This window comes from Phycodurus eques, chromosome 8, assembly GCF_024500275.1.
Source record: "Phycodurus eques isolate BA_2022a chromosome 8, UOR_Pequ_1.1, whole genome shotgun sequence".
In the NCBI taxonomy this organism is placed as follows: Eukaryota; Metazoa; Chordata; class Actinopteri; order Syngnathiformes; family Syngnathidae; genus Phycodurus; species Phycodurus eques.
This window is the reverse complement of record NC_084532.1, coordinates 22,488,199-22,514,653: the sequence shown is the minus strand read 5'-3', so window position 1 is coordinate 22,514,653 and position 26,455 is coordinate 22,488,199. Positions and strand designations below refer to the sequence as shown.

The 26,455-nt window shown below is 39.6% G+C and overlaps 1 protein-coding gene and 4 non-coding genes across 5 annotated transcripts in view; 1 reads left to right on the top strand and 4 right to left on the bottom strand.

The window, feature by feature from the left end:
- The window catches only part of LOC133406042 (choline transporter-like protein 5), a 61,061-nt gene extending 36,138 nt beyond the window's left edge, over nt 1-24,923 (top strand). The window contains exons 4-22 of the mRNA XM_061683262.1: nt 841-919; nt 1,081-1,165; nt 1,303-1,419; nt 7,871-7,931; nt 8,007-8,112; nt 10,381-10,464; nt 11,852-11,964; nt 12,412-12,543; nt 12,628-12,727; nt 15,666-15,758; nt 16,970-17,057; nt 17,141-17,406; nt 18,305-18,399; nt 18,489-18,592; nt 18,689-18,762; nt 23,019-23,089; nt 23,173-23,261; nt 23,377-23,461; nt 23,773-24,923. Coding sequence (XP_061539246.1) covers nt 841-919; nt 1,081-1,165; nt 1,303-1,419; nt 7,871-7,931; nt 8,007-8,112; nt 10,381-10,464; nt 11,852-11,964; nt 12,412-12,543; nt 12,628-12,727; nt 15,666-15,758; nt 16,970-17,057; nt 17,141-17,406; nt 18,305-18,399; nt 18,489-18,592; nt 18,689-18,762; nt 23,019-23,089; nt 23,173-23,261; nt 23,377-23,461; nt 23,773-23,882 — 1,952 coding nt within the window. The 3' untranslated portion in view covers nt 23,883-24,923. The remainder of the gene's footprint in view (nt 1-840; nt 920-1,080; nt 1,166-1,302; nt 1,420-7,870; nt 7,932-8,006; nt 8,113-10,380; nt 10,465-11,851; nt 11,965-12,411; nt 12,544-12,627; nt 12,728-15,665; nt 15,759-16,969; nt 17,058-17,140; nt 17,407-18,304; nt 18,400-18,488; nt 18,593-18,688; nt 18,763-23,018; nt 23,090-23,172; nt 23,262-23,376; nt 23,462-23,772) is intronic.
- trnag-gcc (transfer RNA glycine (anticodon GCC)) lies at nt 19,758-19,828 on the bottom strand. Its single transcript has one exon. It is a non-coding gene; the product is annotated as a tRNA-Gly (tRNA).
- On the bottom strand, nt 21,312-21,382 carry trnag-gcc (transfer RNA glycine (anticodon GCC)). The gene has a single exon. It is a non-coding gene; the product is annotated as a tRNA-Gly (tRNA).
- trnag-gcc (transfer RNA glycine (anticodon GCC)) lies at nt 21,645-21,715 on the bottom strand. Its single transcript has one exon. It is a non-coding gene; the product is annotated as a tRNA-Gly (tRNA).
- On the bottom strand, nt 22,123-22,193 carry trnag-gcc (transfer RNA glycine (anticodon GCC)). Its single transcript has one exon. It is a non-coding gene; the product is annotated as a tRNA-Gly (tRNA).
- Nucleotides 24,924-26,455: the final 1,532 nt, after the last annotated feature.

Below are 26,455 nucleotides of genomic sequence, written 5' to 3'. Positions count from 1 at the left end.
CCTCCCTGAACACCTTTGTCAAAGAGTTGAGAGAGCGACAGACAGGTTAACAATTTCGATGCAATCAAACGACTCAATTTCAAATAGAAGTTTAACCACTGTGAATTATTTTGTGACGAGCAAGCTTGTTTTAACAAGGTCACAAATCAGTAGTGTCATTTGTAGATTAGCGAGTCACGTACATGATGTTACCCCCACGTCGCTGCTTGGACTGTCATTATAAATCAAAGAAATAAAATGCATAAATGCACCATGGAATGACATGAAAATATTAAACATCCTTCATATCGATCTGTAATTTACTTAGTGTAAACATTCTATGAGCATAAATATCATGTTATTGCTATTATATGCTATATTTCATGTCTTTATTTTTCTATTTACTTTTTTTAATGCATTGTCAAGGGTATCGGATCCATTTTTAATCCATCTGTTATTTTAAACATATGCTTTAACGTACGCACCTTAAGTTTGTCTCTTCAGAGTAGCAATGTAGGCCACCCCAAATATAATGTTGCGACACGCATTTGTTTCATTCTTTAGAGCGATACAGCAAATGCAGCAGGTGTACATTGTTTTCCGTGTCCTTATTAATAGTTATCCTACAATGACATAAGTATACAACACTCTGGGCTGCACCGTGTGTGTTTTTTGAAGGTTTAGAATTTACTGTAACATCGGTGCTCATCTTATTAGCATGTCCAACCAGGTCACTCTGCTGGTCACTTACAGTTCATTCACTGTACAGTACGGCAACATCTAAGAACCATGCAATGTGGCTATTGCTCAAACAATATATCGTGCAGTTTGTGTCTCACAGCCAATACTTCATGCTTTCAGCCTGGTTCAACGGTGATCCCAGGAAGGTGGCTTATCCAACAGACAGCTACGGGAAGTTCTGTGGGCAGAACGAATATGTGTGAGTCTTCATCTTCCCACAGTTTGTCATCTTTGCACTGGAAAGAGGCAGAGACCGTAAATGGCAAAAAAATGCTACATGCTCAATACCCGTGCATGTGGAAAATGCTTTTTGATGAAACACTGCTGTTTTCAATCTGACCTGTCTTTGCTTACCCGTAGAAACAAAACCAAATTGTTCTACGTCAACATTTTGAGATGTACTAACCCTGCAGCGCTGATTAACCTCCAGTGCCCTACAACCCAGGTAAGACATTGATCGGCACGCCCCAACCCACAATCCCTTTCCACTGCATGCTTTAATGTGGCTCCACCTTTTCCCCCACGCTCGGTTATACAAGATTGATGGGCCTTCTCGTTAAGACTATGTGTTGTCTCCCCCAGCTCTGTGTCTCCAAGTGCCCTGACAGATATGCAACACTTCACGATACCGGGATGAGCGAGGATACCCAGGAGTATTATAAGCAATTCTGCAAACCAGGCACTGACATTAAGAAAACGGTATGAGAATGTTTCTTAATGAAATAAGCATATGTCTGTGGATTACCATGTAAACAAAAAAGAAAAACGTCTCGAGCTACATACACACACACCAGCCAAATTATTAGGTAAACTTTAGACTATGTAATGACGTTAATGAAAGCACTGGATCAAAAACAAAAACATAAGGAGGAGCAGAATGTGTTGATCAATTTTTTTTTTTTTTTTTTTAGTACTTGGGCTGGACAAATGACAATAATGAAGAAGCGCTTGCAAGACAGAGAATATGACTGAGATGTCATTGTCATTGTTATCATGCAACCCACAGTCAGGGTTTCATAAAATAAAATGCACACATACAAACGTAACCCATAACAATTTGTAATCCCCAACAGGTGGTATGGGTAGAAGGAGGATGCAGAGAGCTCTTACAATCGCTTAATAAACTGTAAAAAAATAAAAAGATATACATTAGTCAAAAGCACATTCTTAATAATTTTTTTCTGGGTAGTCTCATTGACAGCCAGAAAAAGTGGGTACATAAATCATGTCAGAAAACGACTGAGAACCCCTTTAGAAACTTGATAAGTGGTTTGGAAAGAACCAAGACATACAGGCATGCTCACACTTATTGGCATCCTTCATTTTTTTCATAATCTGTATAATATATTCAGAAAAAAAAGAAAATTTACTGAATTTATATCGTCAGGATCTTCTCATTGGAGGTCCAAAGTAATTAACAAAGAATTTATTTTGTCAATTTAGATATTATAATTTCAAAGGGAAAACGAAACAGAAAACAACATGCGCAGCAATATTGCCACCCCTCAATATTTGGCTGCACACCCTTTGGCAGCGATGACAGGCCCCAAATGTTTCTTGTATCCATCTATAACCTTTTTACACTTGTCAGGTGGTATTTTCTCCCAGTCTTCCTTTGTAATTTGTTCCAGCTCTTAAACATTTGCAGGGCTCTTTTCAATAATGGCAGATTTCAGCCCCCCCCCCCCCCCCAAAAGATTTTCAATTGGATTGAAATCAGGGCTCACTGCTGGCCATTTTAAAATAGTCTATTTTGTTCCTTTTCAACCATTCCTGTGTGCCTTTGGGTGTGTGCTTTGGGTCTTTGTCGTGCTGGAAGACCCATGATCTTCGCCTCAAACCAAGCTTTCTTAGACTAGGTAAGACATTTCGCTCTAAAATCGCTTGATAATTGTCTTATTTCATGATACTTGTGATAGTCAAGGCCTCCAGTGCCAGATGTAACAAATTCCCCGCAGCATTATGGACCCCACACCATGCTTGACTGTTGGCAGAGTGTTCTTTTCTTTAAAGATTTCACTGTGCCTTCTATAAACATACTGTTTGTGTGCATTGGTAAAAAGCTTAATTTTTGTGAAATATATCAATAAAATAGTACAACCACTAGCAACTAATTTTATGTATTCATGTTTGATGTACTGTAGTCAATATATTTATGATGTATGGTCATGATGTAGTTATTTTATTTTCATTTTGACAGTATGACAACATACAGTACACTGTTTTTCCCCCCCTGAATCCTGACTGTCTGACATAAAAAGACTCACCTGTTCCTGTTTTAGGTCAGTTGGGATTTGCTAAATGCCGGAATAATGAGGATATGAGGTTATTTTTTTAGAGAACTCTATAAAATAGAAAATACAGTCATGTCCCCGTGAGGTGCCAGTGTTTTTCGCCATGACTATGTAATTATCATCATTATGTTTTACTGTATGTATCTAGACTACTACAGTATCTTTAATACAACGCTGGTAAATTTAACGTTTTATGTGCTGCAGATACTTTACCACAGGGGATGCGTTCAGGACCATAATAAAGTGGATTCTTTCTTAAAAGAAAAAAAACTTTTTAACTTAACATCCATCGAGAATCAAATAATAATAATCATACCATAAATATAAAAGCCTGAATCCTTCCTGGAAAAAATTGCCACCTGGACATTATTGATCCAATTGGTCCAAATTTAGAGTAAATGTGCTCTGTTCATACATGAATTTATGAATTAGAAATTTTACATATTCCTTCCGCTCTAGTGGTAATCTTATCAAGGAATCATGCTTGTCATGAATAGTGTATCGTTGCAGGGGGGTCACAGTCGGGGCTGGGGTAGAGGAATGTTTGTGCGCTACTTCAGGAGAGGGAGAAGATGCTCCTCACTCTTCTCAATTCCTCTGCTCCTGTTATATTTCCTCTTTCCTGTATGAAATGGAAACAAGGCAGTTTGTAAAGTTTATATTTGCTCATTATATCAACCATGAATTTGATTTTGGGTGCCTTTCGTGTCACTTAAGGTCACCTACACTGGGTTAAAACAACAATCTAAAATTAATACATTAACAATAATATACAGCAACACAGTACACAAGACTCAATAATGGATTAGTTAAAATCAAAGCAGTTATAATGAATATAAGTTAAAATATTGAAATCGGAGCCTAGACCAAAAAAAAAAAAAAAAAACAGACAAAAAAAAAAGGAAAAGTATGGAATAAAGCACTAGTCATGGTGAAAAGCAAACCATATTTGCTTCTACAGGTAGTACACGTTTACCCTATATAATTCAATCCCAATGTTTTATGTACATACCCCCAGGCAGTCTTTGAGGTGGGGCAAAGGCAGCAGCCTCCTGCTCTCATTGACCCTCCTCCTGTTCCCCCTCATCTGTCCGATAAAGTTTATATGTAAAAAGAAATAAAACGTGTGTGTTTGTGTAATCAGGTTGCCGGGATTTGTGTTAAACCTTTCGCTAATGCTATTGCTAGCTTGGCTCACAGTTGAATAGCTGTAAATAAGTAAATGAATAAATACACTTACTAGGTATGCCAGCTTCCTTCCTTCACAACTTTCCAGGCCTGCTCCTTTCCTTGCCCGGTCCCGGTACTGATAACATGTTGTGTCGTGCAGCTCAGGGTGCACACAGACTGCGACAATCAACTCCTCCATTCTCAATGCTGATTGGCTGTCACGATTCGAATGAGGCTAGAAGTTCTAATCTGCCAACTCGAGCAAATGGGCGAAGGAGGCGAATATTCGCCTGCCCGCCCCACCTGCGCAGCTTCAAACGCATCAAATGTGCCGCCCGGCACGGATTCGTGTCTATTCATGTAACATAATAATAATAATAATAATAATAATAATCATGAAGTTAAGAATTGTATGGCTACAACACGTTCCAAAAAAGCTGGGACAAGTGGCAAAAAAGACTGAGAAAGTTGAGGAATGCTCATCAAACACCTGTTTGGAACATCCCACAGGTGAACAGGCTAATTGGGAACAGGTGGGTGCCATGATTGGGTAGAAAAGAAGCTTCCCTGAATTGCTCAGTCATTCGTAAGCAAAGATGGGGCAAAGCTGTATTTATTGCAATATTAGTCATTCGAATTGCTCTAAGTGCTAGAGGACTCTGCATCTTTTTGCATAACTGTCAAAAAAAAAAAATGTACCGGCATTACCAGATAACTAGAAACCCTTTACTGCTCAGTGACTGTTTTTTTTTTTTTGTCAATGTCTTTCTTTCTCCAAAGTGTTCTGTAAATTGACTGTCTGTTGTCGTACTAGAGCGGCTCCAACTACCGGAGACAAATTCCTTGTGTGTTTTTGGACATACTTGGCAAATAAAGAGGATTCTGATTCTGATACTGAAGAAAACAATATACTGTATAACAATACTGTATTTCGCGACAGGCCCCTAAATGAGGCAATGAAGCCACCAAAACGGCTTTGGTGCATGGACCCCAAGCACCTGGTATTAAAATCCAAAGCTGTGGAGTTTATAAAAACTAAATAAAAACATAAAAGATTATCCCAAGATGGGACTGGCTCAGTGAAGAGGAACAAGTCTTATTGATCAAGAGCTCATACGGCACTGATGCAAATCACAGCCCTTCTTTGTCAGCTGGCAGCAATTGAGTGCCCGTGGCATGGTTGCGGTGTGAGATCCACAGAATTAGATGGTGTGTGGGAGCGTCTTAGAAATCAGCTTCCGCTGAATCATTGACTGGCCTTTCCACATGCACTCTTGTATGACAGCATTTGCATCACTTGTAGTGTAACTGAGTCCAACTCAACTGTTTTTATCATGTAATAATAATAATAATAAGAATACATATTATTATTGTATATATTATTATTATTATTATCCATCCATTCATCCATTTTCCGTACCGATTCTCTTCACTAGGGTCGAGGGCGTGCTGGCGCCTCTCCCAGCTATCTTTGGGCGAGAGGCGAGGTACAGCCTGAACTGGCTGCCGGCCAGTCGCAGCGTAGAAATAAACAAACAACCATTCGCACTCACATTCACACCTATGGGCCCTTTAGTCTTCAATTAACCTACCGTGCGTCTTTTTGGGATGTGGAAGGAAACCAGAGTACCCGGAAAAACCCACACAGGTAAGGTCGAGAACATGCAAACTCCACACAGTCGAGGCCGGGATTTGAACCCAGTGAACTGGGTCCTCAGAACTGTGAGGCAGATGTGCTAACCAGCTGTCCACCATGCTGCCTACTACTACTATTATTATTATTATTATTATTATGAAGAAGAATCCAATTAGATATTGGTTAGTTTATAATATGTTCCATTTATTTATTGAATTATGTTTATATTTTTAAATTTGATAATTTAGTTAAACATAATTGCCATGATGTTAGATTTCATTTGTTTATATAAAAATATTTCTTTAATAGAACTTTTACAAGAGAGTCATGTGACTAGTGATCGCAAGAGAGTAGAATGGGGTCAAGTTGGACGTTAGTCAGATGAAGCCAGCTCATGATCGAAGCGTCATAGTTTTTACCATACGGCATGATGTATTATGTGCAACTTCTATTTTCATTCAATGGAGAACTCCAAGTTGTTGTCCTGTCATTTGCATTCAAGACTCAACGCTACTCTGTTTTTAAAGGTGTTTTGTTTCTATCCCAGAAACAATAATAATAATAATAATTAGTGCGTCTGCCTCACAGTTCTGAAGACCAGGGTTTAATCCCCGGCCCCGCCTGTGTGGAGTCTGCATGTTCTCCCCGTGCCTGCATGGGTTTTCTCCGGGCACTCCGGTTTCCTCCCACATCCCAAAAACATGCATGGTAGGTTGACTGGAGACTCTAAAATTGCCCGTAGGTGTGAATGTGACTACGAATGGTTGTTTGTTTATGTGTGCTCTGCGATTGGCTGGCAACCAGTTCAGGGTGTACCCCGCCTCCTGCCCAAAGATAGCCGGGATAGGCTCCAGCACTCCCGTGACCCTTGTGAGGATAAGCGGCTCAGAAAATGGATGGATAGATGAATAATACATTGTAATTAACCTACTGTAATTGGTCATGTATAATGCACATTGTTTTCCCCCCAAAAAATCTTAAACTTTCAATAGTGCGCATTATGCATAGGTGTAGGAAAAGGTAAATAATTCGTTTGTAATAAAATCATCAACATATACTGTATATTCATAATGATGTACTGTATATTTGCATTGAGATTCTACAACTTAATGTTTCTTTTTAGAAATTAATGAAATACTGAAAATGATTTACTCCTCATTAATATGTTCAATATTGTAGCTATGTAGCTATACATTAATAAGAAGGAAGTATGTTGTGTGTATGTATGTCTCCACTAAGTGTCTAAGACTTTTGCATGTTGCAAAGTTTAGCCAGGGTTGTAAGTGTAAGTACCGTATTTTCAAGCGGAGCGCTCATTAAAGTCACACAACATTTACAGATTTTGGAACTAGGTGCACACGTAAGACACATTTTGAAGAAAATTTAAGACTTTTAAGTCCGCCTTATGGTCATGAAAATACGGTACTCGATGCATGCATACACATTTCCGATGCACGTTTTTTCAAAATCAAATCATCTGTAAGCCATTTGTTTTTCAGTTCACGACAGGGTTAGGATTATGAGTTTGAAAGGATATTAAAGAGTTTGGGGATCATAATTTATCGTAACCATGGGCACCAGGTAGTCCCCAAAAGACATAATTTCCTAGGATTTTTGTAGAATTGGTCATTTAAAAATATGAACACTTGCAGCGATTTGTAGAAATAGTGTTGCATATTCCGTTCCGCTCTTGCGCCCTCGCAGTACATAAACAATAGATGGGTCCCTCGATGGCACACTGTCTGTTGCTAAGTGCAGTGTGCAAAGACCTTAATTTTAACGACAGGTCATTTGAGCAAAATTCATAAGTATGTATCAAACTAGTATACTTCGCATTAATCCCGACCTAAGATGTAGCGCTCAGTTTCAATAGGTAGGTGACCCCTGATTTTTAACTATTAATATAGATAAATATGGACATTTTTAGGGGGGCATTAATACTTGACACTTTTTCACTATAGACGGCAGGGCTCGGCCCCTATCCCCTGCGAATATCAGGGGTTTACTGTAGTCTTGCTTACAGCTGTTTGTCTTCTTTAACACCCGTCAGAAAAGACTACAACTCATACGAGATGAAGACTGCCCAGCCATGATCATGCCAAGCAAACCTTGTAAGTCAAAGCGCAAGCACACCCGAGCCATTTCTTCACCGAGACCCTTGAATCCCTGTGTTTGTTTTCCCCCAGTTCTTCAGCGGTGCTTCCCCAATTTCATGACATCAAATGACAACAAAAGCTTGTTAAAGGACAGCAAACACAATGTTAGTGCCAATGACCTGAAAGTCGCTGCCGGGTAAGAGCTGTTTACCTTAAATTCTGTTCTTCTTCGAGACGGTGGACTGTCGGGGGGATGAGAGCCGTTTTTCCAGGTCGAAATTATAATAAAAATAATAATGCTGATAATAATAATAATAATAAATATAATAATAATGCATTTTTCGAGGCACTCAAAGACGCTTTACAATTGCACACATTCATTCACTCCACAGTCACACCTGGTGGTGGTAAGCTACAGTCTGAAGAAGCCAGAAGCGTGGCTGCCATTCTGCACCTACAGACCCTCTGACCACCACCAAACATCCAACCATATTCATTCTTGGGCAATGTGGGTTGATTATCTTGCCCAGGGGCACAACAACGACATGCTCTCGGGCGGGAATAAGAAACATTAAAACTCCCGCTTCAGGGCGTACACTTACCCTCTGCACTGTGCCACCCACATGGGGTGAAATACATCCCGCCAAAGTGGCCAATGGGAGTGGCACTGCCACAGCCGAAATTCACCTGCATTTGGAGGGTTGCGGGTATTAATGTCAAGCCCTACATATAATATCATATTCTGGTCATCTTTGTATGTTATTCTAGTCTTAACTCACCTTGTTGGGGCTGGTGCGTCTTTTAGAAAGCAAAACTACAAAATACAAAAAGCTTAAGTAAAAGTGTATCCTTTGATGCTGACAGTTAGTTTTGGGGTACAGTTTATTTCATCGCAAAAATAATCTAAACTTCTAATGCCGAGCTCAGACTACACAACGTTTTCTACACATTTTCACAATCTGCGGCGACATGTGCGCCGCAGATTGTGAAAATGCAGACAATATGGCAAAGGTCGGTTCTGTACATCTCAGCAATTCCCTTGGGCTGTAACTCAGCAAACTAATGCTTCTTCTCGAGTCCTCGCGGTCTACTTGAATATTCGTGTTGATACTCTGCGACCCTAAAAAAAAAAGCTGTGTTTGTGTGCAGTGGCACGGTGTGTCAGACCCCACATGGCTCTTTAAATATTGTTTGTGTAGATTTTTTTTTCAAAAGTAATTGTTGTATTGTTGTGGTCTATTTAAATAAATAATTTAATTTTAAACAAAAATAATATATGTATATTTTTTACACCGCCATAAAGCAACAATGCTCGGGGTTATGTGGTCTTTTACTGAACATGCTTGAAAATAAGGTTAGAAAAATGTCATTTCATAGAATTGGGTTAAGTCAAGCCAAGGTTCTTTATGATTAGCACATGTACAAATGCCTTGCCAGGGCTCCAGTGTGTGACTAATTTGGTCCCAAAACAAATTAGAGGGCGCACCTGTACGCCCAGTTATTTGAGGAAGAAAAAAAGTCTCTGCGACTTTGAAAGCAGACACACGTGAAACCCACCGTGGTCTCTGAACCAATCAGATATAGTGAAGGACGCGACCCTCCCCCAATGATTGGCTGTGGTCGTGTGCATGTTTGCATGTGCGTGCATGCGTGCGAAATGCAGGCGCTAGTGTATTTGAAGCTACGTTTTTCGACGGCTAGCATGTAGCTGTACAATTACAGAAAGTTGAGCAGCATAAATGGTATTAGTTCGAAAGGCTAATGAACATGTTGGATTCAAGGCAGATGAACGCGGCTATCATGCTAACACCAATAAGCTGCTATGTTGAATTTGTATGAAGTCGCAACAAAAACTTTTCAAATTGTAGCACTGCTTTTTAATAGAAGTGAACGGATTCTTGTTGTGGCTATATTACTGTAACACTGGGAATAGTTTTCAATCACTTTTCAGTGTGTTGCTGGTAAGAGATATGAGACATTGTACAGAACAAATGCATTGAATGCAATATGCAAGTCTTCTGACCAACACGGACGGCAGCTGCTGTCAAATTTCTACTCAACACTGAGCTGCCTCATGGTCACAATCATACAATTGCTTACAGTTAGTTGGAGCAGGGCGTTCAAAATAAACTTGGCTCATCAACCACATGCTGCTTCACCAATACATTATTAACTGATCCCAAGAAGCAGCCCATTTTTCGCATTATCATTCTAACATCTGCTATTTAGTTCATCAGACACGGCACGTGTACGAGCATGGTAATCTGATCTAATTGAACGATAGTGCTTTGGTAATTTTAGTGCTGCTTCTTTGACATAGAACTGGCTGTCGTAAACTCGTAAACAGTGCAGAGAGGGCCAAAAACATTGAAAGTTGCACCACAGTGTGAAAATGTTTTTAACAAACAACATTGTTATTCTGTCTCCTAATTCCTTTTTTTTTTTCCTCCCTCCCCCATGACAGCAACATGACCGTTCTGCTGCAGGCTAAAGATCTTAGTGCGAAGGTCTTTGAGGATTTTGCAAATTCCTGGGATTGGATCCTGATGTGAGTTTACGTGTTACTGTTTAACATTTGCGACATTCAACATTGCTAAATAACTTAAGTATCTTGATTTACACTGTCAGAGAGGGATTAATTTAACAATATGGTCATCGTTATATCACTGCTCTATCACAAAAGCTGATTTTCCGGTATTTTGCTTGCCTTATTTACAACATGAGAGAGTCTAAATATCAAACACCTTTCAGTATGATTTCGTCGTTTTTTTAGATACTAAATTTCAACACTCTCCAAATAGAATATGCAGATGTACAGTTGAAGGTTTACATACACTATAAAAAGGCACACTTTTCCTCAGTCTGACAAGAAATCAGACTAAATCTATCTGCGTGCATTGATTTTAACTATGTAAAGCACTTTGAGATGCATGTCATTGTATGTAAAGTGCTCTGTAAATAAAGTTTGATTTGATTGGATAAACATTTCCTGTTTTAGGTCAATTAGGATGACCCAAATTATTTCAATTTGTTCTCTTTGTTTCTACTGTGCTGAAAGCCAGAAGAATGAGATAATTATTTTTTGGACAGTTTTTCATTATACTTTCTTCGAAGTCGGAAGTTGACATACATATCATTAGTATTTTGTACCTTTGCCTTCAAACTGTATTACTTGGGTCAAACGTTTTGCATATGCATCCATGAGCTTCTGCAATAGTTGGTAGGAATTTTGGCCCATTCCTCCTGACAGAACTGATGTAACAGAGCCACATTTGTAGGCCACCTTGTTTGCACATGCCTTTTTATCAATTTTCAATAGGGTTGACATCAGGGCTTTGCAATGGCCACTCCGAAACAGTGACTTTGTTATCCTTAAGCCACTTTGTAGCCAGTGTGGCAGTATGCTTCAGGTTATTGTCCGTTTGGAAGACTTTAACTTCCTGGCTAATCTCTTGAAATGTTGCATCTGTATGTCCACATAATGTTCTTTCCTCATGATGCCATCTATTTTATAAAGTGCACCAGTCCCTACTGCAGCAAAACAACCCCACAACATGATGCTGCCCCCTGTATTTCAAAGTTTGAATTGTGTTCTCAGGCTTTTGCAAGCTTCGCTCTTTTTCCTCCAAACGTAACGATGCTCGTGACGGCCAAACAGTTTGATTTTAGTTTCGTCAGACCACAGGACGTGTCTCCAAAAATTAAGGTCTTTTTTTATTATTACATTTAAGTTGATGCAAGTTAATGCTGGGGGGAAATGGTATGAGGAAAAATAAAGCAAATCCCAGAATTTACAAAAATTTGAAAGGGGAGTTTTGTGAAAAAAAATTGAGATTATATTTTGAGGACGTATCGCCCAGCCTTAGGTGTACCTGATTATCTGTCCAGTGAATGTATTTGCATTACAACTCGGTATTTGTTTTCTGACATCGCAGCGGTATGGTTACCACTATGGTGGTCAGCTTGATTTTCATCCTGCTGCTGCGCTTCATCGCCGGCGTGCTACTGTGGCTAATCATCGCTGGTGTAGTTGCTGCCATCGGCTACGGTGAGTTTCTACGATGGCCTGGTAGTGCAAAACAATGTACAAAATTTTGAGACACTTTTATAATTCAGAAAACAAATGAACAAAACACGAAACACTTTTACATTTCAGAAAACAAATTTACAAAAACCGAAACACTTTTAAATTGCAGAAAACAAATTAACAATACACGAAACACTTTTTGTTTTGTGAAATGTAAAACTGTTTGGGTTTTTGCTAATTTGTTTTCTGAAACGTAAATGTTTCATGTTTTGTTCATTTGTTTTCTGAAATGTAAAAGTGTTTCGTTTTTTGTGTATTTGTTTCCTGAAATGTAAAAGTGTTTCAGCTTTTGTAAAGTTGTCTTCTGAAATGTAAAAGTGTTTCACAATTTGTTATATTGTTTTGCACTTCCAGGCCACCGTATGTTTCAGAGGTGCATTTGATTCTATTGTTGTGGTTGTCTCTTAGGTATCGGCCACTGCTATTGGGAGTACAAGAAGCTTACCGGGACGCTGGGCGCCGACGTCACCATCTCTGATATTGGCTTCCAGACAGACTTAAGCATCTACCTGGAGCTCAGCCAGACATGGCTCATTTTCTGTACGCTTTAACGATTCAGTGGGTCCTCTCCAACTTGTACACAAAAATAACAAAACTAAATTGACCTGTGGTCTTGTTTTAAAGTGATTGTGCTGTCTGTGATTGAGGGCATCATTGTGATTATCCTGATTTTCCTGAGGAAGAGGCTCCTGATCGCCATTGCGTTGCTGAAGGAAGCAAGCAAGTAGGTACCAGCAATCTTCACTTTAACCACTTTCACACTGAGCTGGTGCCTGTGCTGGTTTGGTACTGCTCTTAGTCTAAGTGCTTTGATGTCGCTAATAATAGCTTCCACAGCCACTAGATTTCACTGGTGTATTTATTTCTTCCAAGCAAATAATTGGTGTCACTCAGGCACAAGGGCTGGGTGATTAATCGATATTGTTGATTATTCTGAGTTTACATTGATCCCCCACTATTCATGAATTCACCTATTTGCAAGCTTTTGTGCTCTTTCTGTAATGCCCTAAAATGTCACAAGAGGGCAACCAAGGCCTACTTAATAGAAAAGTAGTCATTTAGTGTCAAGGAAGTACAAACCCCAATTCCAATGAAGTTGGGATGTTGTGTAAAACGTAAATAAAAACAGAATACAATGATGTGCAAATCGTTTTCAACCTATACTCAATTGAATACACTAAAAAGACAACCTATTTAATGGTCAAGCTGATGAATGTTATTGTTTTTTGCAAATATTCTCTTATTTTGAATTGGATGCCTGCAACACCTTTCAAAAAAGCTAGAACAGCGTCAACCAAAGACAGGGAAAGTTAAGGAATGCTCAAAAAACACCTGTTTGGAAAATTCCACAAGTGTGCAGATTAATTGGAAACAGTTGAGTGACATGATTGGGTATAAAAAGAGCAGTTTGTCAGCATACAATTGCAAGGAATTTATGGATTTCATCATCTATGGACCATGATACCATTAAAAGAGTCAGAGCATATGTAGAAATCTCTGCATGTGAGTGGCAAGGCCAAAAACCAACATTGAATGCCTGTGACCTTTGATCCCTCAGGCGTCACTGCATTAAAATCCTGCATCATTTTGTAAAGGGTATGGAGTGGAAGTGGAGGTGGTCTTGCAAGTCCACATTTCAAATTGTATTTCGAAATCAGAGATCTCGTGTCCATCCGGATTCTTATCAAGCACAAAGTTCAAAAGCCAGCATCTGTGATCGTGGGGGTGTGTTTGTGTTACCCATGGCATGGGTAACTTGCACCATTAATGTTGCAAGGTACATAAAGGCTATGGTGCAACATACTGTATGCTGCCTTCCAAGCAACGTCTTTATCAGGGAGCTCCCTGCAGATATCAGCAAAACAATGCCAAGCCACATTCGGCATGTGTTACATCACCATGGCTTTGTACTAAAAGAGTGTGACTGCCAGCAGTCCAGACCTGTGTTCCCATTCAAAATATTTGGCACATTATGAAGCGCATAATACGACAACAGAGAGCAACTTAGCAACTGAAGTTGTACATCAAGCAGTAGGAAAGAATTCCACCTACAAAGCTTCAACATTTAGTGTTCTCAGTTCCCAAATGCTTCTTGAGTGATGTTAAAAGGAAAGGTGATGCAACACAGTGGTAAACATGCCCCTGTCTCGGCTGTTTTGGAATGTGTTGCAGGCATCAAATTCAAAATGAGTGAATATTTGCAACAACAAAAATTTTAAAAAACAAAGTTTATCAGTTTGAATATTTTAATACCTTCTCTTTGTTGTGTATTCAATTGAACATATTTTAGGTTGAAAATTATTTGCAAATAATGGGTTCTGTTTTTATTCACGTTTTTACACAATGTCCCACCTTCATTGGAATTGGAGTTTGTCTATTGAGGTAATACATCTTGACTGTTGGTAGATTGTTGTATGTCAAGGGAGGAGTTAAGCAGAAGTTACAAAAAGTCTTCACCGCATGTGCATGTTTTTGCTCTGCCGAGTGGCTATCTGCAAGCTCCAGCTAATGATAGAAGTCTTGTTATTATTGCTCAACAATGGGTATTTTTATGTCTTGACCCAATGCAAAGTGATGCCTTCACATACGGTATTAGTCACCTGGCTTACGTGTTTTTTTGAGATATGAGCCATTGTTTTTGCTTTCACTTGAGGGCAAAATATTTAGATCTGAGTGCTGTATGGTGGCACTGAACTCAACCCACTTCACAACAAACAGCGGTTTGACAAATAGTGAACAATTCTTCTTTATTGGCACCCCCAGTTGATGGTTTACTTACAAAACGCGGTACGGTGGACGTCTGGTTAGCACATCTGCCTCACAGTACTGAGGGCCCAGGTTCAAATCGGGCTCCCTGTGTGGAGTTTGCATGTTCTCCCCGTGTCTGCGTGGATTTTCTCCATGTACTCCAGATTCCTCCCACATTCCAAAAACATGCAGGGTAGGTTGATTGAAGACTTGGCTGGTGTACCCTAGTGACAATAAGTGGTTCAGAAAAGGGATTGATGGGATGTGTAACAAAGCATAAAGAGAATTACATGTTATATATTTCAAACAACCACAAAGCTAACAAATAATGCAAAATGCTATAGATGGGCTAACAGATAACATCGGTGTGCTTTGTACCCTTTGAGCAATGGATATTGTATTTGAAAAGAAATCCATTAAAAACATTTTGTTTTTTTGTAAGACTGGAACAGATTAATGAAATGTTATGTCCTGTTATTATTCAAGTATTGCTTGATATCTTTTAACTGTTTGTACGATGACCTTGATTGCCCTGAAAGGCATTGAACATTTACATTAATTCAGGATAAATGGGACATTTTCCCCAGAGGAAGCCCTTTGTTTTAGTTAATGCTCTAAAAAAAATAATCAAAGCTTATTTGTATCAGGAGAAATAAAGCAAATCCTAAAGGTGGGGAAATGTCTTGAATAATGTCATTGACATTTGCTTTTTCCATTATTAAAAGAGAAAAAAAAAGTCTATTAAAATTTGAAATCAGATTTTTGTGGAAAAAATCTGAGATTTTAAAAGCATATTGCCATATAAGGCTACGTGGCACTATTTTGGCACTGGCACCTGCTCAGTGTGAAACTTTTATTCGTGTCCATACCTCAAACAAAATGTTCTACCCCTTGTTTGTTTTTGTGTTTTTTAGGGCCATCAGATACATCATGACTGCTCTTATCTACCCAATCTTCACCTTCTTGCTATTGTGCATCTGCTTCGCTTATGGAGCTGTTGTAGCAATGTATCCTTTCCTTGTAAACGCTTGAGTTTGGTGGCGGAACATAAAGATAACATGCTATAACACTGGTTCTTTGCATTTTTAAGAGCTTTTTGTGCATTGATTACAGTTAAGCAGGCAGCGCAACCTCCCAAGTCTATCACAATCTGTCTGATTTAAAAACAGGAAAGTCAGTGTATTTGTTCCTGGCTGAAGCTGTCACCAGCATAAAAAAAAAAAAAAAAAATTATCATTCTGAAGGTAACCACTGTTGAATAACACAAAGTATTTCTAATGTAGACCAGTGATTCTCAACCACTGTGCTCCGGCACATTAGTGTACTGTGAGAGATGTGGTGTGCCGCAAGAATTTCACTTAATTGGTCCTAAAACTATTTATTTACTCCAAATAATGTCATTGTTCATCTATATATTTGTTCATCTATCTCGGCCAGCCACATACTGTGACATGCAGAACAATTAAATTGTCTCCCAATATAGCAATCACCTGTATGTTGCCAGTAAGTACATTTGTAAATTGAGACAAGATTTTTAAACGCATCGCAGAATTTGTACAGTAAGGTTGTTTGCGGGGCAGTACTGTCACCTAGTGGCGATCAGAGGTTTGTGCATGTCCAGGGTGGCATCTGCTTGGTAAATTGTTATTGAAAATGTAATGGTCTCGCTCATGGTGTACTGAGCCACCAGATGAGTTTCATTTTTTATTTTATGGTGATCACACTTGTTCTCCTCTTTGCAATCACTGTTGAATTTCTGTGGTGATGTGACAAAAAAAAAAGAAAATACTAAAATGTTTTTCTGTGGTACCTACCCCCATCACCAGCTGGTCGCTGAAAACCATGCCTATTGGACAGCTCTAATTGAAACTATTAATGTAAATATGCTGTACATGATACAGTAGACCCCCGCATACTTGTGGTTCGGCTCCTGCGCATTCACCTGGTCACTGATATTTATTTTTTTTTTTTCCAATTTTGGCCTCTCGCCCAAAGTCAGCAGATGCAGTCTGGGCCTGTCCCGATCCCTCGTGAATAGCGGGGGTCCACTGTAAATAATTCTTAGGGGAGACTTCAATTGCACACAGTTTTTGGATATTTATGGCAGGGCTCTCTTCCCATCCTCCATGATTAGTGGGGGTTAACTGTACTTCGGCAATGGAGGTACCCCTATTATTTCAACTGAATGTGTGTGTGCCTTAACTGTTTTTAACTTCAGCTGTTTAGCGACATCTGGTGCCGCCATCTACGTGATTACACCTTTAAACGAAAAATGCCCGTCGGTCAACGTCATGTGTGATCCAAAGGTTTATCCTTAAATGTTCCTTTGTTACTCGAGAAATGTTTATCTGAACGTCTTAAGTAACGCACCAGTGATTGAATCTTTCAGACGTTCGGTCCGGACAGCATAACTGATGCCAATTGCGCAGGCTCGCAGTGCTTGTTCTCCCACTACGGCGGCGACAGCTTTTACTACCGTTACATCTTGGTCCTCCAACTGTACAATTTGTTCGCATTCCTGTGGCTGGTCAACTTCATTATTGCGCTCGGCCAGTGCACCCTGGCTGGAGCCTTTGCCTCCTACTATTGGGCCCTGAGGAAGCCCAAAGACATCCCTGCCTGCCCACTCTTCGCATCTTTCAATCGAGCCATACAGTAGGTGGCTGAATGGACACAAACAGACACAGCTACAGTTAGTTTTAGAAGTCCTAACGTGTGCAAAAATAAGACCAAAAATGACCATTTAACTCTTCCACTGCCAGCCATTTTAAAAGCAGTGTTTTTTTGGCTGGTCTTTCAAGACCCACATAATATTGTGTTCTGTGACAGTAAAAGTACTTTACCTACCAAATGTTTTTGTTTTTTTTAAGCGCTGTTTTTGTTCTTTACTCATGAGCAATTTTTGTTTTTGCAAACAGCAGAGAAAAGTAGCTTCTTGTGAGAGGAAAGGTCAAGCAGAGTATTGACTTGGATGCTAATATTTGTTACTTTTGTGACACCTCAAAGTATAAAACAACAAAAAAGACAGAAAATTGTAAAACTATGATAAACTGTCAAAAAAAACATATAGAAAAATGTGTGGTGGATTTCATATGCCACGAGTACGTATGTCACAGGTTTACAAAAGATCGCAATGTGTTCTTTTACAATATTGTGCAGGCCTGATACTTTTCCTCTTTTAGGTCAGTTAGAATTGCTAAAAGCCAGATTAATTATTTTAGGAATTATTTTGACAATTTTTCGTAACGTTTTTCAATTTCATTCATATTTTACTGTAACACATTTCAGGCACAGAGATTTTATATCACAGTAAGCCAAGCAAACTGCTCCTTGTTGTGAAGAGAGCTGACTTTAGTTCACTGCAAAAATACCGCGGCAGTAATAACCTCAAGAAATCAGCCGTACTCAATAAACCCGCCAATCGGGTCACTTGTATCTCAAGGCACCACAGTATTTCACAATCACAACGTCAACCCTAATGTCCTTGCTTGCAGCAGCCATATTGCAATGTTTTATGTATGCATCAATCTTGTTTTGGGTTTCTGTGTCACAGTTACCACACAGGCTCGCTGGCCTTCGGTGCTCTCATCCTTTCTGTGGTGCAAATGATCCGCATAGTTCTCGAGTATCTGGATCAAAAACTGAAGCGTAAGCTGCAACTACTTAAAAAGAGATTCTGACCTTCCCCGTAATTTCATTGACTGCAAAATGGAATGTCTGTGTTGTGTTTTTCTTAGAGTCCCAGACTGCATTTGCTCGCTTTATGTTGTTCTGTCTCAAATATTGCTTCTGGTGCCTGGAACGGTTCATCAAGTTCCTCAACAGAAACGCATACATCATGGTGAGTGACGGGATCTTTTTTACTGCTCTATGGGCTACTTAATTACTACCATCCATCCAGCCATCTAACAGAACCCGTTGCTTGCCTTCTCAACAGATAGCAATATACGGAAAGAGCTTCTGCACCTCCTCCAAGGATGCTTTCTTCCTCTTGTTGAGGAACGTTGTTCGGTAAGCTTTTTTTTTTTTTCTGTAGAGTTTCACTTAGTCGAGCCAAGGAAACATAATCGAGCGCCTTAATTGTGTTTGTTTGACCAACACTTTGTTAGTTGGCAATCCTGGCTCATATAGGTTGCGGGCGGGAGGTTTGATCTACTGCATAGTGACCCAAACTAGAGAAATGCCTTCCTCGATCTGCACCTTTATTCAGATCCTCACCAAAATGTAACAGTGGACACGGGAAACGGCAGCTGCTGTCACACTTACGCTTAGCATTGAGCCACCTCATGATCACAAACATACAATTGTTTACCGATAGAGTAATGATAGACAGATATACTGTACATAATCCCATGAGAGGAATAAAGCAAAAAAAATGTGCTTGCATTGGCCAGGAATCAAACCCACTACCACTGAATAATGCTTGTTTGCTGTTTCAGAGCTGGAATTATGTGGTCGCACGTGGAAAAAATAAATATATATATATATATATATATATATATATATATATACACACACACACACCCTGACTCATTGATCCAATCACATTCAGATACCTTCATGGTTTAGTCTGAATTTGTACAACTCAAACAACAATTGATGTACTACAACAGTATAGCTATTTGCTACTGTAAATGAGAATAGTCAAAAAAAAAAAAAAAAAGGAGGCAATGGTTTTCAACAATGTATTGCAGCAAACCTTCAGTTGTGTTACGGGGATTGTTGTTACAGGACTTTATAAAATCCGGCTGTCTTTGAGAGTCCCTGAAGGTATCGGGGTGGTGCCTGTCTTTGCTCACTGTTCTCAGAGTGAGGCGCAATTGAGCACGCAAGCAAGGACAAGAAGCAAGATGTGAGGAGACAGCCGTTATTGTGAAGTGCTGCCATTTATTGCTCATAACTTACGTTTTTGCTCACAGCTCAAGACATAATATCAGCCAAGTGAAGGACAGATAGATAGTACTGATACTTTACTCATGCCATGAGATAAAAGCAAAAGCGGAGGTTGCATTGGCCGGGAATCGAACCCGGGCCTCCCGCGTGGCAGGCGAAAATTCTACCACTGAACCACCAATGCTTACAATTTTGATTGTTAGCTTTTGGATGTTCGTAAGTTATGTCGTTTGGGAGTTGCGATATGCCGCTTGAAGAGAGCACTTCACTATCTGCTGCTTGTTGTGGTTTGCTGCCAACATCTGGTGCTTGTAACTCAAATTTTTGCTCACAGATCAAGACATGAAATCGACCGAGCGAAGGACAGATCACGCAGATGCTTTATTCATGCCATGAGAGAAATGAGGCAAAACCTTAGCTTGCATTGGATGGGAATCCAACCTAGGCCTGCCACATGGCAAACTAAAATTCAACCAGTGGTTAAATAATAAGGACAAAATGGAATCAGAATCAGAATCATCTTTATTTGCCAAGTATGTCCAAAAAACACACAAGGAATTTGTCTTGGTCGAATTGGCCGTTGGAGCCGCTCTAGTACGACAACAGACAATTGACAGAGAACACTTTTGAGACATAAAGGCATTGACAAAAAACAGTCACTGAGCAATAAAGGAGTGTATGCAGTTTAATGTGACAAGTAGTGCGATAATCTGGGACAGTGTTGATTGTGAAAATGTTGCAGATACTCCTCAGTCAGTGTCAGTTATTGGTCAGCAACAGATATGCAAATAGTGCAGCGTGGCGAGGCTACTACAGTGAGTGCACGAGTAATGTATAATTGCCCCACAGAAATGTGACAACAAACTCAAGACAAAAAATTGGCAGCATGTTGCAATGGAATTCTAGGTTAGCTGTTTAAGAAGTTGATTGCAAGAGGGAAGAAGCTGTTGGAATGTCTTGCTAGTTCTAGTTTGCATTGATCGGTAGTGCCTACCTGAGGGAAGGGATCGGCCACTTCAGGTCCTGAGAGACTGTAATTCCCAGGAACTTGAAGGTGTCAACGGTTGACACAAGGCAGCTGGACAGTGTGAGGGGCGGCTGTGGCGAAGGGTGCCTCCTGAAGTCCACGATCATCTTTACAGTCTTGAGCGTGTTCAGCACCAGGTCGTGTCGGCTGCACCACAGCTCCAGCCCCTCCACTTCCTGTCGATATATGCAGACTCGTCACATTTCATGTTTCAGGGATCCCAGATGTCCGCTATTGAGCGGAATTGCGCTATTTTAAATCCCAAAAATAGTTCATTCGTTCAATGCCACAAGGCCATATTGGCACATTTGAATACTGTGGCTCTCCTCCTGAGTCCTCATACACACACCCTTGCCCCAATCACAAGCTGGCTGCATGAGCAAAGAGAGTCCCTGAAGGTTTCGGGGGAGGTGCCTGTCTGCTCCGCTCAGAGTGAGGAGCAGACGTGCAAAGCAAGGCAAGACGTGAGGAGACGGTAGTTGTTGTAAACTAAGCTTCCACCTTTTGGTGCTCCTAACTTCAATTTTTCCTCACATCTTAAGACTTAACATCGGCCTAGTGAAGCACAGGTCGACAGTACTGATACATATGCCATGGGGGAAAAAGAAGGAAAAAAAAAAAAAAAAAAAAAGGTAATACTTGCATTGGCCGGGAATCGAACCCGGGCCTCCCGCGTGGCAGGCGAGAATTCTACCACTGAACCACCAATGCTTACATATATGACCAGGGGACGATTGTGGTATTATATAAACATGCCTGTGAAATCCTGGTTTAATAACCAACTGGCAATATTATAAAGCTTGAGATGACGCGATCACTTCTCCTGCTTGTTTTGAAGTTTGCTGCCAAATTCCAGTGCGCGTGATTTTAATTTGTGTTCACAGCTTAAGCCAAACATCGGACAACCGAAAGACAGACAGACAGGACTCATCCTTCACTTATGCCATGAGAGAAACAAAGCAAAAGTGGAGGTTGCATTGGCCGGGAATCGAACCCGGGCCTCCCGCGTGGCAGGCGAGAATTCTACCACTGAACCACCAATGCTCACATGATGCAACGTGTTCACGACTCCGTCCTTACATGCGCGTTCCGTCCTTATAGCAAGAATGACATTATTCTCAGAGTATTTAACAACTAAAAACATGGTTGTCATTTCATGCCTCCCGTTTCTTATTGAAACTGAATTTTTCTCCACGATTTAGAGAGCTTGTGTCAGTTCGAATTAGTAGCGGTCCGCTCCTTTGCCTGGAATCACGTTACAACAGTTCATCCAATCCGCCTGTCTTGGAGACAGGCAAGACGTCAGGAGATAACAGTTGCTGTGAGCTTTGCTTCTGCCATCTGGTGCCCGTAACTTACATTTTGGATGCATAAGAAATAAAATCGATTAAACAGAGAACAGAAGTCATCGTTCACTCGTGGAATGAGAAGAATGAAGCAAAAACTGAGCTTGCATTGGCCGGGAATCGAACCCGGGCCTCCCGCGTGGCAGGCGAGAATTCTACCACTGAACCACCAATGCTTGCCATGGGAAACAACGCACAATTCTAGATCTGATTATTAAGTGTATGTATGATGTTTTTGCAATTTAAAAGGTAAACACTAGGGTGCGCCAGAGTATTAAGTATATTATTCAAGATCAAGTCAATCTCCATGTGAATATTGTAATTGATTAGACATATAAAGTAGAAAATTGATGCGGAAATCTTGAATGGGCTTGCTTACTTGTGCAAGTTTGAAAGCCAAATTTTTTTCCTCACACACCTACTCTTGTACGTACTCCAAAGTTCGTACATCGTCAATTTGAAAATTGTAAATGATTGCGTTCCACTTGTAAATAAATTATTTTGCAAGCAAAGTGTCTTTTTTTTTTTAGTGTTTTGATGATGTTGTATAGAAGGAGCGTGCTTTTTAGGTGTTTGAGCTGCCACAAAAGCAAAATATATTAGCATCTATGTCAAAAATCTAGAAAAGTATCTTTTCTCAAAAAGCTCCTTTTCTCCTCATTTTAATTTGGAACAGGGATTTTGGTGAAAATTCTACTGCAGATTACTAAAGAACAGAAAAAAGGTAGAAATTTAATTTATTTTTCTGATGAAAGAAGAGCGTCTAATCTTACTTTTGCTAGGTTTCGTGTTTAATAGCCAAAGTACTCAATTTTCTGTAGGCCTTTAAAAATCTGTCAAAATCCAGTAATTTGCAATTCATAGAATAGAATAATTGGGGGGGGGTCCAAGTGCAAATATTTCCTGCTGGCCAGGAGTCTGGAATGACTTGAATTGACTCGAATGTGTCAATCATGTATGTACATTCAAGGTTGTTGTGTGTGTGCTCTGTCCGCTTGTAGGGTCGCCGTCCTGGACAAGGTGACCGACTTTTTGCTATTCTTGGGGAAACTGCTCATTGCAGGAAGCGTCGGTGAGTCAGCCATCTAATTTTTCGTATACTCGTGTTTGCAAATTCACTCAAACTTGTTTCCCTTCTTTTTTCATGTGCACCAGGTGTGCTTGCGTTTTTCTTCTTCACCCGTAAAATCCCCCTCATTGAAGGGGAGGCGCCGTCCCTAAACTTCTATTGGATCCCTTTTGTGGTAAGGAATATTTTCAAATCAGGCTTAACCAAAAGTGATCATGTCCTCTTCTTTTCCGACCCGAATGCGTTTGTGATTTTTTATTTTATTTTTTTTCCCCCCCTTGTTCATCTAGTCGGTGATATTGGGATCCTACTTGGTTGCACATGGCTTTTTTAGCGTCTACTCCATGTGCGTGGACACATTGTTCCTGTGCTTTTGTAAGTACCCTTATTTTCCATGACATGCAGTGACACTGATCAGGCATCAAATTCAAAATGAGTCAATATTTGGGGAAAAAAACTAATTTATCAGTTTGAACATAAAATATCTTGCATATTGTTGACTAATAGATGTGTGTGTTTCTAAACACCTAAAATGCTGAAGAGACGATGAGGATTGGCAAATACACAATTTTTGCATGTCTGTTGTGAAGATTTATTTCCTCACTGAGCTACTCTACTTTGCTTCGTCTACCTGCCTGATGCTCTCGTTTCTGCTTTTTTTTCCCGCACTGGATGGCGGTCGTCAGGCGAAGACCTGGAGCGGAACGACGGTTCCCAATCCAGACCCTACTACATGTCTCCCGAACTGTGCAAGATCCTGCACATAGAGGACAACAACAAAAACGCTTCCCAGTGAGCAAAATGATTCAAATTCAAACTAACTCATGGCTGACACTAACTTTTCTTCATATCTGCTCACCGGGGCGAGAACTTTTTTATGCTTCTTCAAGCAAGCAAGTTCTACTCCCCACTTTAAAATGCTCTTCCTTTTTTTTTTGTGATTTATTTTTCCCTGTCCTGCATCTTCTGCCTTACTGAGTCCAATAACATGCCACAATGATGATTATAAAGACAAAAAACATGAGGACCTGCACGGGGCACCCTGCAGGATAAGGCAATCGCCACATTAAAAGTGGTGGCGCACTTTGGTCTTCTGGTGTAATATCATGTTTTGTATGCACTTTCACTTCTGCAACAAACAGTGTGAGTTACATATAAAGTCAACGCAGCCCTTTTAAAATAGCTGGTGGGGGGGACTACTAATGTGACCTACATGTGCAATCCAACTGAAAAAGAACCACACCAGGAAAGAAGAAATACTATGAGAATAATGGGTTTCGTGGAGAACACCTGGAAACTGACTCTCACGAACCTTGGCAATAATATTTGTCTGTAGATGTGAGTGAGCATTTTGCGTAGCATGGCTTCATCTCAAACGTCAACAAGGAAGTGAATACTATGAGTCACATGTCACGTAGGTTTGGGCGAAAGGAGGCTCAGGTGATTGGTCAAATTCGCGGCAAAGTCGCAGTGATTTGGTAAAATTGCAGCACATCGCAGAATTCACGGGGCTTGGGTAAAATTGCGTTAATAGTTGCGATCACGAATTCCTGGAGGTACTGATATATATACCTAAACAATCTTGAATAAGCGGGGATATACCGCCAACAAGTGTTTTTGGGGGTTGGTTCCCTCCAAAACAATGAAAAACTAAAGAAATTGGTAAAATAATAATAATAATAATAATAATGAATAAAACAAATCTGCAAATAGATGAATTTGCAGTTTTTAAACTTGAAGGTCCGCTGCATGTATATAATTTTTTCCAACTTGCTTTTTTTTTTTTTTACTATTTTGTAACTCTAATGCTTTCAAGACAAATATCAGTTTGGGGTTGCCCCCCTCACCCGCTAAAAAAAAGAAAAACAAAAGAAACTGGTTAAAAAAATAACAATAAAATAAAAAAATCTGCAAATAGATGAATTTGCAATTTTCGAAGTGTATAATTTTTTCCAACTTCCTTTTTTTTTTTTTTACTATTTTGTATCTGTAATGCTTACAAGACAACTATCAGTTTGGGGTCCGCTGTATATAAATTATTTTTTTCCAATTTACTTTTTTTTTTTTTTTACTATTTTGTAACCCGAAAGCTTTCAAGACAAATATCAGTTTGATGATGTTTTTTATACACATATTTCCACCTAAAATATGTCCCTTTTTCAGTTGAGTTGTACATGTTCTAATTGTCATTCTCAAAAAAATAAAAATAATAATAATAGTAATATGGAAAAAGCTGTTGTTGTAACATGTTTGTGTTGACTTCCTATATCTACTTGATGTGTGTCTAGCATGATTCCTTTAATGACTGTGGATGTTTTCCATGATTGGTTGCTTTCTTCCACCATCCTTAAGATTAAAAAAAAAAAAAAAAAAGTTTGTATTATTTAAGAAGTCCTGAGATCATTGCACATGTCCATGATGCTCATAGATGTACTGTACTGTAAACCAGACTTGGTGGGAGGTGAAGACTCGAGGGTGGGGTGGGTTGATGGCGTTTTTATGTGCCTAGTTGTGGGATGAAAAAAAAAAAAAGATGAACTTGTTAGTCTTCTGCGGTTTTAGAGCTAACACCTGTAACTTTTTGCGATACAGTTTCTAAAAGGATGTCAAAGCCATTTTTCGTACATTTGTTTTTATTATTGGGTGGTATAGATGTAGTGTTGTTTTAATGCTAGGTCTAATCGACATCTGTCTGGAGGTTATTCCGTCTTCTTTTGCATCGGGATTTTTTTTTTATCAATGAAATCCAATAACAATGTGAGTCCTTTTTTTAAAATAAAATTGAATGGCTTAAATCTGTCAAGAGGTGGTTACTGTAACACGCTTGCCACTGCTGCTCCATTTAGCGTACAGTATGTGAGATTTGGAGGCCAACGACAGTGACGTGCGGTGAGGTGCATGCCTGGCGAGGCACTGACTCTTCTGGAGTCTCATAACAAAGTATGAATGCAAAATAGAAGATTACCCTATATTTCAATTTTGAGCTTAGTTGAAACATTTGTTTTCCAAGCTTTTAATTATGCTTCAATCCAGCCTGTTTGAAGAAGAGAAACACAATATTGAATACAAGGTCAGATTCGTGTTTTATTTATTATTATTTTGTAATTAAAATAGCATTTGGTCTTACCTTTATTTGACTATGAAGTCCGTGCGCCTGTCCTTCTGCAAGAATATCTCTGTCAAAAAAAATAAATCATCCTTTACCTTCATTTTCAAAAGTCTGGCTGCTTTAATGGAGATGATTGCCAAGGAGGAGAGTCATCCTGTATCGGTCGTATTCCGACTATTTTCAATCTTCATTGCAGAGAATGAACAATATTTGTTTAGGGCGGTGGGTGCTGAAGATCAGATTTAAGGAGGCTGTTTCCG